The following is a 16,429-nucleotide window of genomic DNA, read 5'->3' as shown; positions in this document are numbered from 1 at the left end:
AGAGACCTAAAAATGGAGCAATAAAGAGATTAGGAGGTAGCAATAATACTTGAATAGAAACACGATGCATAATAACAAGATTTTCAAACCAAAAGTCTGACCAAGAGATTTCATAAGGTCACAGTACTCAAATTTGATTTATAACATACTGCTAATGCCCTTCCTCCTATGCATCCTCCTAGGCACTACCCACACCCAAATATCTGGAGAATCAACATGCTTCTCCAATTCACAGATAAATGGTGCTCTATCAAAATCCCCAATATCTGGGGTCAATTCAGTTCCCTAATTCACAAATATTCCCTTGCAATGTCCTCAAACAATAAATTATTTTTTATCTTGTTTTCTTCTAAGTTCGAAAATGAAAATCCAGTAAGAAGTGGAACAAAACTTCATTGAAAGCAGGCACGTGATTTTGTGGCATCAAAACACACCTGCAATAGCTATAGCTTTTAAAAGGAAAGCTCAGTAGCTATTTCCATTAATGCAGACTATGTCTAACAAAAGAACACTTAGGGAAAGTTCAGAATTTGATGGAAATTAAAAAACCTCTAGTTTCTGAAAGAGCAGAATCCACTAGGTACTTCAAAATGCATACCCTGTGTTGGGGGAAATTCATCTGATGGATCCTTCTCCATGTGTAGAGTTTCCCCCAGTAATTACAGAATTTCCAGTTCCCTCTAAAACTTCAAATAAGATCTTTAATATCATATTCAGGTTTCTTCATTACATAAAAAAAAATCTGGATGGGTCCTGTGAGTTCTTGTAAATGAAGACAATGAGACCTGCAAAGGACAGCACACCTTTATCTCTGCATTCTCTTCCACAATATGCAGACCATGCACCCCCCTGTCTCTTTATGTATCTGGCATTAGGTGACAATAATTGGGTTCAGTGGGGTTCTAGGCTCTGTGCCGATTGCCTAATTTGAGCTGGTGGTTCCCGGTGCGGGGCACTGGCACTTATTTTTGAGGGCTGACACTTATTATTCTACCTCAGGCATTTAATGGGAACAAAAGACACATGGAAAAGAGGGAGGAAGAGAAAAACTGAAAAAACGGTCACAAATGGAGAAACCAGAAAGCTGCAGGAGTGAGCTGAAGGGGCAGGGGTGGCTTTAAATGGATTGAAGAGGCCCAAGATGGCGTCAGGATTAAGATTTCTCAGTATTCCGTGCTCACACATTTAATTGCAGCAGCTGCATGTTTCAGAGGAGAGTTTTGGGCACCAGCATGTTTTTATTTACAAATTTAGCACTGTCTCCGCCTAAGGAACACTTCTCTTGCTGTGCTGCACAATTTACAGCTACACATCTGCCTAATGGGACAGAGGATACAATGGTGAAATAACAAAAGCAGATGGGGGTGCATGTGAATGCAGTCTGCACACTAGTATGCTGGCACTTGTCTCTAGCACAGCAGAAGATACCCGTTATGGGCAAATTCCACTTCCCAAATGGTTAGCAATTGCTCTTGCCAATTAGTAATCATTCAATGTCTTGTGACTACAAGTGTGGTCTCAAGGCATTGTTATTTTTTTTGTTTGGCTTGGGAGTCAGATGAAAAGGATGAATGCCCTTTGCTGCCTTTTTTGCCTTCTCACAAAAATTCACAGAACATTTGTGAATCTCAATGACTTTAGAGATCTACATTCAAGACTTTTTCAATCTGAGTCAATAAAGTCTGGGCTGAGCAGGACAGACAGTTATGTTCCTGATGTGCCATTGCTTGTGCAACACACTTGTCCGTCTCTGTAACCTGAAACTAAGGAGCAGATTTATTAACATTTCGCACCAGTGTGCTGGAAAGTTGCCCGGAAATTGCCTGAAAGTACTGCAAAGCAGCTCAAAGTGCTGCTCCATTCGTTTGCATCAAGGGGGCATTCCATAGGTACTACATGGGCGTTTCCATTCAACCATTGATGGGTTTTTACTAAAAACTGGATCTTTGAGCAATAGTAGATAAGGTTTTGTTACACAAAAATTAAAGCAAATCGAGGCAGACATGAAAGGAGAAATGCTTTATTTCTCCAAACGTTTCCGACTTTGCAAGTGTGCTGCACTGTACAGCACATATCTAAAGTGGGGAAAGTTTTAAAGTTTGTCTAGACAAAGTAATTTGTACCGGAAGGGTACCCTTCCAGCACAAAACCTGTGCTAGACATTATGCAGACCCCTTTGCACTATGGTGAAAAGGTGTGTGTGGCACTAGGAAGCCTGATTGTGAGCCAGTGTTAGGTAGAGAGAAGGACAGTGCCCTGTCTTATAGGGTGATTTCATGATTTCCCCTCTCAGACAATTCAGCACAGCAACTTTGGCTGCTGCGCTGCATTGTGTGATCTTTGCAAATCTGGCCCAAGAGTGATAGCAAACATACTCTGATGGTAGCAGACTGTGTGTGGACATCATTTCTAGCACGCACCTTCTAAACATTACAGACATCCCATCAAAGAGTATCATGAATAATTCAAATATACAGGTTAGAAGCAAGCGCCATTCAAATATAACTGCTTACTGCACTTGTTTAGAAAATGATTGTTCTTTAAATGTCAGTGCTTATTTCCTGCTCCAGCCATTAAAGCAATGGGGATTGCCTCCAAAATTTTCATATAAATACTTGTACTCACCCCTGCAGATATCTTAGTTTCAGATTTGTGTTAAATATTTACATATTTTCAGCATTGTTATGCAAGTAGAAATACATGGGGGCATATGTAAGAAAAGGGGCGCTGCACAGTTTTGCACCAAAAAGTATAAATTCGGGCCTATATACGTTAATGAAACTCTGAAAACTATTGATAAATGGAGATTTTTTTAAACTATGCAAGTCTATGAAACTCAGATATTAGTAATGGGATTCATGCCTCCTTAGCGCACCTCACACTTCTGTCCTTGATGTGTCTTGGTACGTTTTAGGCAAAATCGAAATGAGGGAGCTTACAGCACAAAAAGAGCCACAACTTAGCAAGGTACAAGGAGGCAAAGTCAGAAGCTTGTCCTGTTTCCTAGATGTTCTCTTCCCACTGCTGCTATTTCCTTTTGTCATTGGTTATTGTTTCATCTTTCCTCTTGATGTTGGGCTTAGTCATAAGAACAATTTTATCTTTGATGGCCATCATAGGGAAGAAGCTCACATGTTTTTGTTAGTTTCAACATCTACTCAGTATTCATTTCAGGCTCACTAGTAGCTTTTTTCCATAATTTTTATATTTACTTTAACTTCTTTATAACAGAAGAATATTCATTATTTTTGTAGCTATTTATTCTTTTGTTCAGTTTCCTTCTTCTATCTTCATATCGCCCATATATTTTAGGCTTATTTCCACAATGATTAGCTTATTGTTTAAAGTTCTAGGAGTGGTTTATGACTGATTTTGTATCCTCCATGTTTTCACTTGTGACACTGGTTCCACAAATACGGAATCAAAAGCTACCCATGTGTCTATATATTTTAAGTGATTTGAACTTATTGTATTGGTTATGCTCAATGTGAAGGACCAAGCAATGTCTAGGCATTAACGGTAGTTCCTATGTCTTTGACTAGACCACGTTTCAAAAGTTATGCTAGAATAACAGTGCGGTCCACTCTCTGCATATTTTGTGCTTCAGATGAAAGCACTACAAAAATCAACACCAGATATATTACACTTAGGGTCGATGAAAAAATCAGAGGATAAAGGGGTTGATTTAGAGTTTGGTGGGGTGTGGTACTTCATCAAAACAACGATAGAGTACCTTTTCTGCCATACTCATTGTCCACCCACCCGATTTAGAAGTGGGCAGACATTAAGTATGTTGACAATGGAGAATACTCTGGTTTAGTTGTCGACATTCTCCTTTGATGGCTCAGCAGAGTACAGGTAGCCAGAGGTTAGTCATCTTTCTGCCCACACATTTAGAGTGAGCGATCAGATAGCTTTTTTTGGGAACCATCAGTGCCAAGTAAAACCTCCAGTGAGGGACAGGAACAAAAATAATGATCGTAACCATGGAAGAAAACTCCCATGGAATGGTGGTTATTAGTTTTTCTTTTTTCAACGACAATCTCCGGCTTTGAGAGCTTGTTTTTGAATAATTAAAAATAGTGTAAAAGTTTGAAAGGTGGCTGTCCTGTTGAACGGAGTTGTCAGTCAAACTTTCACAACATTGACTTTCACAACGACCACGACAAGGGTTCCTCACAATGTTCAGAGATGTTGGTGGGTCTGGTAGACATCTCTAGAGTTGGGGGAAGAGATGTCCATCAGGGCGACGGACTAATATACTTCATCAGCTGGAAGGATATTACTCACTCTCCAAACCTAGAATCAGACCCCAAAGGCCTGATTTATACTTTGGCGGACGTTTGCATGTCTGTCAGGGTGACAAAAATCGTCATGCCACCCACAAAACACGTCATTGTTTCTCCTTTTGTTTCTACACTCGAGGCAGAAGCTAGCCTCTTATATTGCAATATGTTAATCCATGAAAAAAGTTTCACACAATTACTTACACTTGCATGTCCCGGAAGCAGTTTATGCAGAGCATGGATTTTTTCTCCGTTGAAAACATGATGTAAGGCTCCTCGTGAAGAGCTGGAAATGTACACATAGCCAGGTTTTAATTTATGCACACAACAAAGACTGAAATGAAGAAACAATTATGTTCATATCATAATAATTAAACATACACGGGAAAGGAAAAACATATAATTCAACTAATACAATGATCTCTAAGGCCCGTTTTAGGAGTCAGACGGAGCAATGTCATGTTTTAAATCCACAGAATCAGTGATTAATTTGGTGATTGCAGGTGGGGCCTATCGGTGCTTATTTCAGGGACCAGCACTTCCAGTGCCTATTTTTAGGGACCAGCACTTATTTTCCCTCAGCAGACTTTGATCTAGAGCAAGAGAGATACAACGCAAAAGGAAGAAAGAGGAAGGGAAAGGCGGAAAAAGACAGACACGGAGAGATGAGGGCTGAAAAAACCCTTGAGCCTAATAAAGAGGCAGAGGGCGTTTGTAGGTGGATTAAAGAGGTATGAGGTGAACTCAAGACTTCCAGCCTCGGTATTCTGCACCTCGAACCTCGGTAGCACGAACTGCTGCTTCAGAAAAACAGTTTGGTCCCAGGTCCTTTTTTTTAACGAATTACCACTGCACTCAGCCAATTACAAGTTTTTCAGCATTACATTTTACTGCACGTGGAACTCCAACCGAGTTTTACTGTATGCAGTTTTACGGCAAGGTAAATTCAGGTGAAATACATTTAGCTGGCAGCAGCATCACATGCACGTGTTACTGTTATTAGAAGTTACAAGGAAACAAGAAATACTGCCGCATATTTCCTCTTTGTCGGAGCAAGTGATAACATGCCATTAGTTGCAGGACCAATGTCATCAGCCCGAAATATATGCAAAAAGCAAAAGAGTACAAAATATAGAATGCACATACAAGTAGTAGTGCTCAGGTACGACCAGTGTTTTAAGGTCCCGGTCGTACAAAAAAATTGGAATGGCCGGATTTTGTTCCTTTATTAGTGCATACTTTAAAATGTAAACAGAAGAAAAAAGCAAATCAGTGTTCCACCCCTGCCTCAATGATCCCTGCCCTATAACTAAAGTAAACCAAGATAGGCCATGTTATAAATGAATACAGACTATTTTCTATTTAGGTATCATACCTAGACCTTTGCAGAATCTTAACGGGAACAAAATGACCGGTATTTCTCACGGAGAAAGGTGGCAACCCTACTCATATTCACAACACCACCCGCTCCTCAACGAACCAACACTATATTAATGTTAAATGAAAGTTCCTGACAACTTATCGATTTAACCTGTTGTTGTTACCTACCACGCATTTCCAAATTACTGTTCATCCCAGAAACCTACATCCTAACCACAAGCACTCCTCTACCAACTCCAATACCCTGAACATTAATTTCATTACTCTAACACAGGCTCTATACAGATAGTTATACGTGCATGCCATTTGTATTATAGAGGCCTCTTCTTGCAGGGCTTTTGCCTGCCGGAGAGGGATGGAGAGAACTGACCTTCTCTGAGGTCAGCGGTGCTGATACCTGGCGGATGCCTGATGGATTTTAGTTCCGTCCAATATGTGTAAGTCACTTTAATGCAAATTATCTATTTCTAAAAAGAACGTATATTGTTTTTGGAAAACAGACGATGATAGGGATGACTAGGGTGTCTGTTGTTTATTTCATTGTTATGTGTACTATTTCTCTGCTCAACACAATGTTTACTTCACTGTTGGGTGGACAAAGGCACAGAGAGCTGAAACGTGCCGCTCTGCCTATAAGTGCCTTTATTTTATTTTCCTGTATAGAAACAGGCACATATATAAAAAGTCCAATAAGCTCCCATAAAGTACACTTTAATTTAAGGTTTGTTCATTGAAAACGTTTTGATTTCATTTTGAACCCTTCATGAGTGCTGCAGTTTTCCTATGCTGGAGCAGTCTGTTGGACTTGATATCATATAAGCAAGCTCATTTGTTACAGCACCCACATAAGTCAACGTAAGAAAATATATATTATATGTATATCACAGGGACTTTACAGTTAGGTTCTGAATTTAGCAACTATAGCTCGTGCCCTAAAGAAACTATAACTCGTGACCCCACCATGCACAGTTTCTTCTTCAATAATTTGAGTGATAATATTTCATTTATATTTTTAATAATGTTATAGCAGTTGTCATGTGTGCTGTAATATATGGTATAAGTAGCAGTGCCTGGCAAGGGCATGAGTTATCGTTACTCCAACCACTGCCGAAGGCTGTTCACAGGAGCAGTTGGCCGCAGAGCCTGCAGCCAATCCCTATAGCCCCCCCAACCCTGTGCTACACATGGTCTTCGGCCTTGCGAAGCAGGGGTTGGCCACAAGGTCTGGCCAGCACCCATTCACTGAAGCCAACTCATAGAAAAAACCAACCCTGCGCTGCCCCCTCCCCAGGCCGATCTCAGCCCCGGGGATCCCTTCCCCGGGGCCCAGACAAAATATTTTTTGTTTTGGAAGGAGGAGCCGCACGCCAATCCCTACACAAACTCCGCCCCAGGGAACCCATCCCCCCTTGGCCCGATCTATGCATTTATCTTTTGGGGGGGGCTGCACACCCCCATCCTCAAGCCGATCTCAGACCCAGGGACCCCATCCCCCGGACCACCCTAAAACTTTAATTTTTTTCTGGGGTTGGAGGCAGCACCCCCCCTCGCCAGGCCGATCTTGGCCCTGTGGACCCCAACCTTTGGGACATGGCCAATTGGTTTTTTTTTGGGGTGGGGGAAGGAGCCAGGTGGTCCCCCTCGCCAGGGACGATCTCAGCCCCAAGGCCCCCTGGGGCCCAGCCTTGTGACCTGGGTGCCCTCCAGGGCACCGAGTCACAATGTTTGGGCCCCCATGATCCCAGCTGACTCCCCCCTCCGGTGGGATCCAGCAGTGCTGTTGCAGAGCGGGAGTTGCTAAAGCAGCTCCCTCTCTGTGAGAGCAATTGTTTTCTCTGTCTCCTTTCCTGCAAAGATGCAGGCAAGGAGACAGAGGAAACCTACGCTCTGATGAAAGGAGAGCTATTTGACAGCTCCCCCTTCATCAGACTGGAGTGTTTTAAACAGCTATGTCCAGGGAGTGGGCACCCCGGAACATAGGCAGAGCCAGCCCTAGGGAGTGGCGGTCCCCAGGGCCATCAGTGGCTCCATGAGGGGGGCTGCGCGGCCACCCTCCAATGTGCATAACCCTGGGGAGGTGGTGGTCCCCGGGGCTGTAGGGGGTCCAAAAGGGACCCCCTTTCTATTGTTTGCACTTTGCTCTGAGGAGGTGGTGATTTCCGGGATTGCTTATGTTTGTCCAGGGCAGGTGGTGGTCCCTGGGGCTGCAGGGTACGGCTGCGAGGCCCTCCGCATATTATTTATGTTTGCCCTGGGGAGGTGGGAGTACCTCGGGCTGCGGGGGGCCACACACCCCCTCAGCCCGCATAGATGTAAATTATAGCCCCAGGGAGGTGGTGGTCCCTGGGGCTGCAGGGGGAGGGCACACAGTACCCCTACACAGATTTAAATTATAGCCATGGGGAGGTGGTGGTCCCTGGGACTGTGGAGGGCCATGCGGGACTCCCGCATAGATTTAAATGATAGCCCCAGGGAGGTGGTGGTACCCGGGGCTGAGAAGGGGCCAGGAGACCCCCCATTTTTAAAACAAATGACTCCAGGACCTGGCCCATCCGGAAGCTTATTAAAAAAAACAAGCGTGGGAACTGTCACAAATTTGTGGGAAAAATTAAAGCAAAAATGCTTTTTTGCTCTGGTGGGGTCCCACTGGGACCCTAACACCAGAGGTAAGGGGTCAGGGAGACTCTGCCCTGGACCCTGGTCTTTTATTTTATTTTTTTACACTTTTTGAGTGAGATTCAGCTCGAGCCGAGTCCCAAGATGGCAGCCAACACTTCCTGGTTTGAAATGTTGGAAGCCAATCTGACTATTGCATTTGCCATGCACGAGCTCTTAATCTTCATAAAATCGTTGCAGCCAAAGATATACAAATTTGTTTTTCCTTTAATATCTCAAAAACTACTGGACAGATTTATACCAAATAAGCGAAAGCACAATCTGCATACCAAAGGCTAACTTTCTGCCAAATTTGATGGAATTCCGTCCAGTGGTTCAGGCAGTAGCCTTGTTCAAAGGTCTGGTGGGAATTAAGATGGGAAACACAACTTTTTTGACACCCCCCTTTTTCTTGGCCCCCACTCAATGGAACACCTCGAAGCTTTCCGTACACAACAAGAATCACCGGCACACTTTTTTTGGAAACTTTAGTGGAGATTTGTCAAACGGTGCCAAAGATATAGGCAAGTCAAAAAACGCTTTGTCTATGGAAACATGATCCAAAGTATAACTACTTTGGGCCTTGCCTATATCTTTGGTAACAAATGTCCCAGAACCTGTTTTCCCCATTCATTTTTCCATAGGATCTTTATACGCCTACAGCCCAAACTGCTGAATGAAATTACACCAGATTTGGCACAAAGCTAGATCCTGTTCCTTAGATTATGCTTTTTGTGGCCTGGTGCATTCAGTAGTTTTGGAGTAATTTAAGGCCAACAAATATAGATATATAGGGACGAAGATCTTCCGAGGGTCAATCTGCTGATCCACGTGCCACAGGAAGAATCTGATTGGGTGGGTACAACCTGACAGAAATTTTGTAGGGGCCATTTTCTTTTGTCGGGAATGGTTCCTGGGGCTGAAATGTGGGGGGCAATGGAGTTGATGGGGTCAGAGTAGAGGTTGCCCGACTTCATGGGATTGATATAGTTGTAGCAAAGGTGTAAATAATGGGCGTGAAATACTCAAAAATATTTTTTTTTGAGGGTTTCTGAGCTCCAGCCGTGGGGTTCAACACTGCCTCCGGTGTAAATCTGCGGGTGGATCTGCAGATCTCGGAAACCGTAAAAAAAATAAAATCTATATTCAAACACCCAGACAAACACCATTATAGCCACTCTAACACTCAGAGAGAGTCTGTTACATCCACTGTCACACCCACACAGACACTCTCGCATACACTGAAAGAGAAACTATCACATCTAGGCAGACACTGTTACACTCCCTCGGATGCCCAGACAGATACTGTCAAACTCAGTCTCACACCAAGACAGATGCTCTCACACATAGGCCCATATTTATATTTTTTTTGCGCCACATTTGCGTCATTTTTTGATGCAAAAGAAGTGCAAACTTACAAACTACAATTATATTTTGTATGTTTGCACTACTTTTCTGTCAAAACTTGATGCAAATGCGGCGCACAAAAGGTATAAATGTGGGCCATAGTCTCACAGCTAGAGAGATGCTCGGAAGTCCCTTCTCACACCCACATACAGACTCTCTTACACCCAGTTTCACACTCGGAGAGACACTCTCACACCAAGTCTCAGATCCAGGCAGACTCTGTCATACTCCCTCTCACACCCAAACAAAGACTCTGATACTCAGGGTCACACCAAAATAGATGCTCCCACACGTAGTCTCACACCCAGAGACAACCTTTGACATGCACTCTCATACCCAGATAGGAACTCTCACACATGGTGTCACAGCAAGATAGACACTCTCACACCCACTCTCAAACATTCAAGGATGCTGTCACATCCACTCTCACACCCACACAGACACTCTCATGCTCACTCTCACACTCAGACACACTCTCACACCCACTTTCACAGCAAGACAGACTCTGTCAGACCCACTCTCACACCTAGAGAGATGCTGTCATATCCACTCTCATACTCACACAGACAGTCTCATGCTCACTCGCACACTAAGAGAGACATGCTCACACCCACTATCACATCCAGGCAGACACTATCACTCCTACTCTCACAGCAAGATAGACAATGTCACACCCACTCTCACACCAAAGTGATGCTGTCACATCCAGTCTTACACCCACACACTCTCATGCTAACTCTCACACTCAAGCTGGCATTCTCACACCCAGGCAGACATTGTCACACACTCGCTCACAACAAAATAGACAATTTCACAACCACTGTCACAACTAGAGAGACGCTGTCACATCCACTGTCACACTCACACAGATACTCTCGCACTTACTCTCACAATCAGAGAGACACTCTCATACCCACTTTCACAGAAAAATATACATTGCCACACCCACAATCACACCCGGAGAGACAATGTCACATTCACTCTCAGACCCACACAGACACACTCATGCTCACTGTCACACTCAGAAAGACACTCTCACCCACTCTCACACCTAGGGAGACACTGTCACATCCACTGTCACACCCACACAGACACTCTGACACTCACTCCGACACTCAAAGACACATTTTCACACCCACTTTCCCAGCAAGATTGACACTCTCACACCCACTCTCACATCCAGGCAGACACTGTCGCACTCCCTCTCGCACCCAAACAGAGACTATCACACACACAGAGATGCTCTCACCCCTAGTCTCACACCCAGAGACATACTCTGACACTCACTCTCACAGACAGACACTCTCAAATCCAACCTGACAGCAAGATAGACACAGTTACACCCACTCTCACACCTGGAGAGATGCTGTCATATCCACTGTCACACCAACAACAGACACTCTGATATTCCCTCTCACATTCAGAGACACACTCTCATGCCCACTTTCACAGCAAAATAGACACTCTCACAACCACTCTCAACCCTAGAGGAATGGTGTGACATCCACTCTCCCACCAACACACACAAACACTCTCATGCTCACTCTCACATTCAGAGAGACACTCTCACATCCAGGCAGAGATTGCCACACTCCCTCTCGCACCCAGAGATGCTCACACTCACTCTCACACACAGAGAGATGCTCTCATGCATAGTCTCACATCCAGAAACATAGTCTGACACATTCTCTCTCACACCTAGACAGACAATCTCACCCCCACTCTCATAGCAAGATAGTCACTATTATACCCACTGTCACAGTGAGGCAGACACTCAGGCAGACAGTCTCACACTAAGTCACAGTATTACACACAGTCTCACACCCACAAAGACAATCTCACACCCACTCATATACCCAGAGAGACTGTCAATGGGAAAGGGTCCCAGGGCCAATATGTGTTCACTGATGCATATGAAGGAGTTAGGATAGGAGTTCTCTTGCTACACAAATTTAAATTAATTTGGGGTATTGAAAAAATATGTACAGAATGTTAAAAATTGATTTGTTTTTCTTTTCGAGATCTGTGTATGGATTTGCAGATCCCAACTACATAAAAAAAGTATAGAAAAAAAGATAAATATGTGTTTGGTTTATGGATTGGTTCTGAAAAGAGCCTTTGTGTTTACGATGTGTAGATGATTACTACAGATGAAAGAGGATGTAGTCTCTCACGTTATGCTGGAACAGCTTGTTGCCTTTGTCTGTTAGGTGAACTTCATAATTTCTGTATACCATCCATATCAAATTGTTGTAAAGCTATTTTAGCCATATTTAAGACACATTATTTTAGCAAACTAAGGCCCTCATTACAACATTGGCGGTAAAAGCCGCTTACCGCCGTGCAGAAGACCGCCAACACACCGCCGCAGCCGCGGAATTCCGCCACAGCTATTATGACCCACATCTCGAAATCCGACAAAATTCAGACACCCACACAAGTCCGCCACACCAAAGGTCAGTGATAAACTGGCAAAAACAAAACCTCCACCGTCATGGCAACAGAAATCCGTCCACGCTATCACGACCCACGAATCCACGCGGCGGTCTTTCAACTGCGGTATTCCATTGGCGGTACACACCGCCGCGCTCAAAATACACACACTTCTACAAAACATCCCCACATTGGACAATTCAAAATACACACACCTGATACACATACACGCACCACACCCACACACCCAATACAATATAAAACACACACACACATCACCCACAAACCCCTACTACCAAAAATTCAGAAAGAAGGCCAGAGAGAGACACCACCATCCACAAACTAACAGCCACAGGCACTCAACACCATCACCCACACAACTTCCACGCACAAAACACCACACACCACTACATATCACCACACTTATCACCACACACACCACCCCACACATCACCCACACCACCCCATGGCACGGCAAAGACACCCCAGGTTCTCGGAGGAGGAGCTCAGGGTCATGGTGGAGGAAATCGTCCGGGTAGAGCCACAGCTATTCGGATCACAGGTGCAGCACACCTCCATAGCTAGGAAGATGGAGCTATGGCGAAGAATAGTCGACAGGGTCAACGCAGTGGGACAGCACCCAAGAAATCGGGACGACATCAGGAAGAGGCGGAACGACCTATGGGGGAAGGTGCGTTCCGTGGTCTCAAGACACCACATCGCGGTACAGCGGACTGGCAGCGGACCCCCACCTCCTCCCCCACAACTAACAACATGGGAGGAGCAGGTCTTGGCGATTCTGCATCCTGAGGGCCTCGCAGGAGTTGGTGGAGGAATGGACTCTGGTAAGTCAAACCTTTAACTATCATATCCCCCACCCTACCTGCATGCTATCACAGACCCCCACCCTCGCCCCCTCCCCTATCACTCCAACTCCTCACAAATGTACTAATAACACAAACCACACATCCCAACACCAAGCCCTGCATGACACAACAAAGCATGGACACCCATCACTAAAGCATGCCCACTGCACATACCCATAATACCCCCCTCAACCATCATCACACAAGCCCCCACACAGGAATGCTATCACTGGGGTACACGGTCACCCACCCATTGCACACCATGACACACACAGATGCAATAATCATGCTTTTACACCCCTGCAGGACCACTACCCAACGTCACCAGGCAGGAGGGTCCAGACATCTCCACCCCACCCCACCCACAGAAGAGGCCCACAGTGATGACAGCAGCTCTGTCCAACTGGATCCAGATGACCAGCCCGGACCATCGTGGGCCTCGGGACAGTCGCTTCCCCTCGCACAGGCACAGGCCACCACAGACCTTCCACCCTCTGGTAACACCAGCACAGCACCCACCCAGCGGGCCCATACCTCCATCCCCAGGACACGTCAATCAGCTGTGTGTCCACCACTACAGCGAACCCAGGATAACCCACCACCCCAACAACAACAGGGACCTGGGGGCAGTGGCAGTGGGCACACGGCCCAGGGGACGGAGGCACAGGAACACAGGGGAACTGGGAGGGCTACCGTGCGACATGGGGCGGACAGGCCAAGGGAACCCACTCTCCACAAGGCCCTCTCCTCCATCATGGGAGCCTACCACCACTCCCAGGAGACGATGGCAACGTTCCTGGCAAAGTTTCAGGAGATCCAGCGCATGCAGGAGGAACAGTATTTGGGCTTCAGGGAGGAACTCAGAACCATCAGCTCCACCCTGGGCACCATCGTAGGGGTGCTGAAGGAAATACTTAACACCAGGAGGTACACTGTGGCACTACAAGGGGCTCCTGACACTAGCATGGACGATGAACTGCCCACCATCTCCTCCGCGCTAGTGGACAGGAGGCACCGCCACAGGACCACCACACCAGCACCCCACCCCCTGCAGACGGAGAACCACCCCGCAAGCGGTCCCTGAGATCCAGGAACAAGACAGAGCACGATGCCAAGACCGCCGCCAAGAAATGAGACCACCCTGATTGTCAAACCACTGTCCCACTTTGTAACCCTGTCTATATTGGAACTGCCCCAGCTCCACTTCCTATGCCCATATGGTCAATGCACCTGTGAGACTAATAGACTGGACTCTGCCATGGACATTCCTCCACCATCACCCCTCACCATTTTACAACCCCCTCCAATATTGAGCACTTCAATAAACACCTTTGAAGCACAAAACAATCTGGAGTCAGTCTGTGATTTTGAAATTGTGTATTAGCAATGACAGTGATAAAATGCTTTTTCAAATGTAATGTCAACATACCTATGTCACACATCTCAAGTCCATGAGGAATCTAAGCAGATGACACACGTTGGAAACCACACCTGTGAAAACGTAAGGGAAAATGACAACTCAGTGACCATACACTGGTTGAAATTGACAGACAGGATAGAGGTAGAAGTGTTAAAATACGTGTAGTAGGCAGGAATGTTCTCTCACCTGTGTGTCACTGGAAATATTGCTGGATGACTGAGTCCTGCTGTCAATGTCTTCTTCCGCTGCTTCCTTCTCATCACTGTCCACAGGCTCCACAGCTGCAACAACATCGCCATCTGGACCATCCTCCTGCAGAAAAGGCACCTGTCGTCGCAAAGCCAAGTTGTGAAGCATACAGCAGGCCACGATGATCTGGCACACCTTCTTTGGTGATTAGAATAGGGAACCACCTGTCATATGGAGGCACCTGAACCTGGCCTTCAGGAGGCCGAAGGTGCGTTCGATCACCCTCCTAGTCCGCCCCTGGGCCTCATTGTAGCGTTCCTCTGCCCTGGTCCTGGGATTCCTCACTGGGGTCAGTAGCCATGACAGGTTGGGGTAACCAGAGTCCCCTAATAGCCACACACGGTGCCTCTGGAGTTGACCCATCACATAAGGGATGCTGCTATTCCGCAGGATGTAGGCGTCATGCACAGAGCAAAGGGAACATAGCATTTACCTGGGAGATGTACTGGTCTGCAAAACATACCATCTGTACATTCATGGAATGATAACTCTTCTGGTTCCTGTACACCTGTTCACTCCTGTGGGGGGGGACCAAAGCTACATGGGTCCCATCAATGGCACCTATGATGTTGGGGATATGTCCCATGGCAAAGAAGTCACCTTTCAGTGTAGGCAAGTCCTCCACCTGAGGGAAAACTATATAGCTCCGCATGCGTTTCAGAAGGGCAGACAACACTCTGGACAACACGTTGGAAAACATAGGCTGGGACATCCCTGATGCCATGGCCACTGTTGTTTGAAATGACCCACTTGCAAGGAAATGCAGCACTGATAGCACCTGCACTTGAGGGGGGATTCCTGTGGGATGGCGGATTGCTGACATCAGGTCAGGCTCCAACTGGGTACACAGTTCCTGGATTGTGGCACGGTCAAATCTGTAGGTGATGATCAAACTTCTTTCCTCCATTGTCGACAGGTCCACCAGCGGTCGGTACACCGGAGGATTCCGCCATCTCTTCACATGTCCCAGCGGACGGTGCCTATGGAGGACAACAGCGACCACAGTCAAACAACTTAGAGGTATGTACCCACAGTCTACACAGAATACCATTCATACACAAAATGTGGCCTGTATTTGTGTTGTGAGACAAGGCCTAGGTATGTGTGACGCAGTTGGTAATTAGGCCATGTGGGCCCCTGAAGTGGCAGCTGCCTGACCTGTAAAGTGGGACAATGGGATGTGAGGTAACTGCGCTGGCGCTGTACACCGTTGCGGTAGGCGGTCGCAGACCGCGGCGCAATGCTGCATTGGTTAACATTGGACCCTATGGGTCCCAGGAGCCAATGACGATGTATGCCGGCGGTGATGGTACCCACCGCCGCAGACGTGACCGCCGCGGACGTGACCGCCATTTTCTATCTGTTGAATCACTCGATACCTGATCTTCGACAGGAGAGGAACTACACTGCAATTGCTGCTGTGACCTCAGTCTGGAAGAGACAATGGCTCGTGCGTCCGGGGAAAGGGCCCCTGACTTCACTGCAGAGGAGTTGGAGAAGCTCGTTGACGGGGTCCTCCCCCAGTACACGCTACTCTACGGTCCTCCAGACCAACAGGTAAGTATACAGGCAGCATGTTGTATGGGCTATGCCTGTGTGGAGAGGGCTGGTTGTAAGAAGGAAGGGGGCAGAGTTCTGCGTGCTTGAAGGACTGTGAATGCATGTGCGACATGGCAAGGGTAAGGATGTGGGCCACTCACTTTGACGGTGCAGTTGGTAATGACTTCTCTTCT

General features: G+C 46.2%; 1 protein-coding gene across 3 annotated transcripts in view; it reads right to left on the bottom strand.

The window, feature by feature from the left end:
* RNF207 (ring finger protein 207) overlaps nucleotides 1-16,429 on the bottom strand; it is a 972,487-nt gene that overhangs the window by 632,351 nt on the left and 323,707 nt on the right. For all 3 annotated transcript variants that reach the window (XM_069240003.1, XM_069240002.1, XM_069240004.1), the window contains one exon: nucleotides 4,491-4,572. In XM_069240003.1, coding sequence (XP_069096104.1) covers nucleotides 4,491-4,572 — 82 coding nt within the window. The remainder of the gene's footprint in view (nucleotides 1-4,490; nucleotides 4,573-16,429) is intronic.

Source organism: Pleurodeles waltl, chromosome 6 (assembly GCF_031143425.1).
Source record: "Pleurodeles waltl isolate 20211129_DDA chromosome 6, aPleWal1.hap1.20221129, whole genome shotgun sequence".
Classification (NCBI taxonomy): Eukaryota; Metazoa; Chordata; class Amphibia; order Caudata; family Salamandridae; genus Pleurodeles; species Pleurodeles waltl.
The sequence above is the reverse complement of the archived record's forward strand: the minus strand, read 5'-3'. Positions and strand labels throughout refer to the sequence as shown.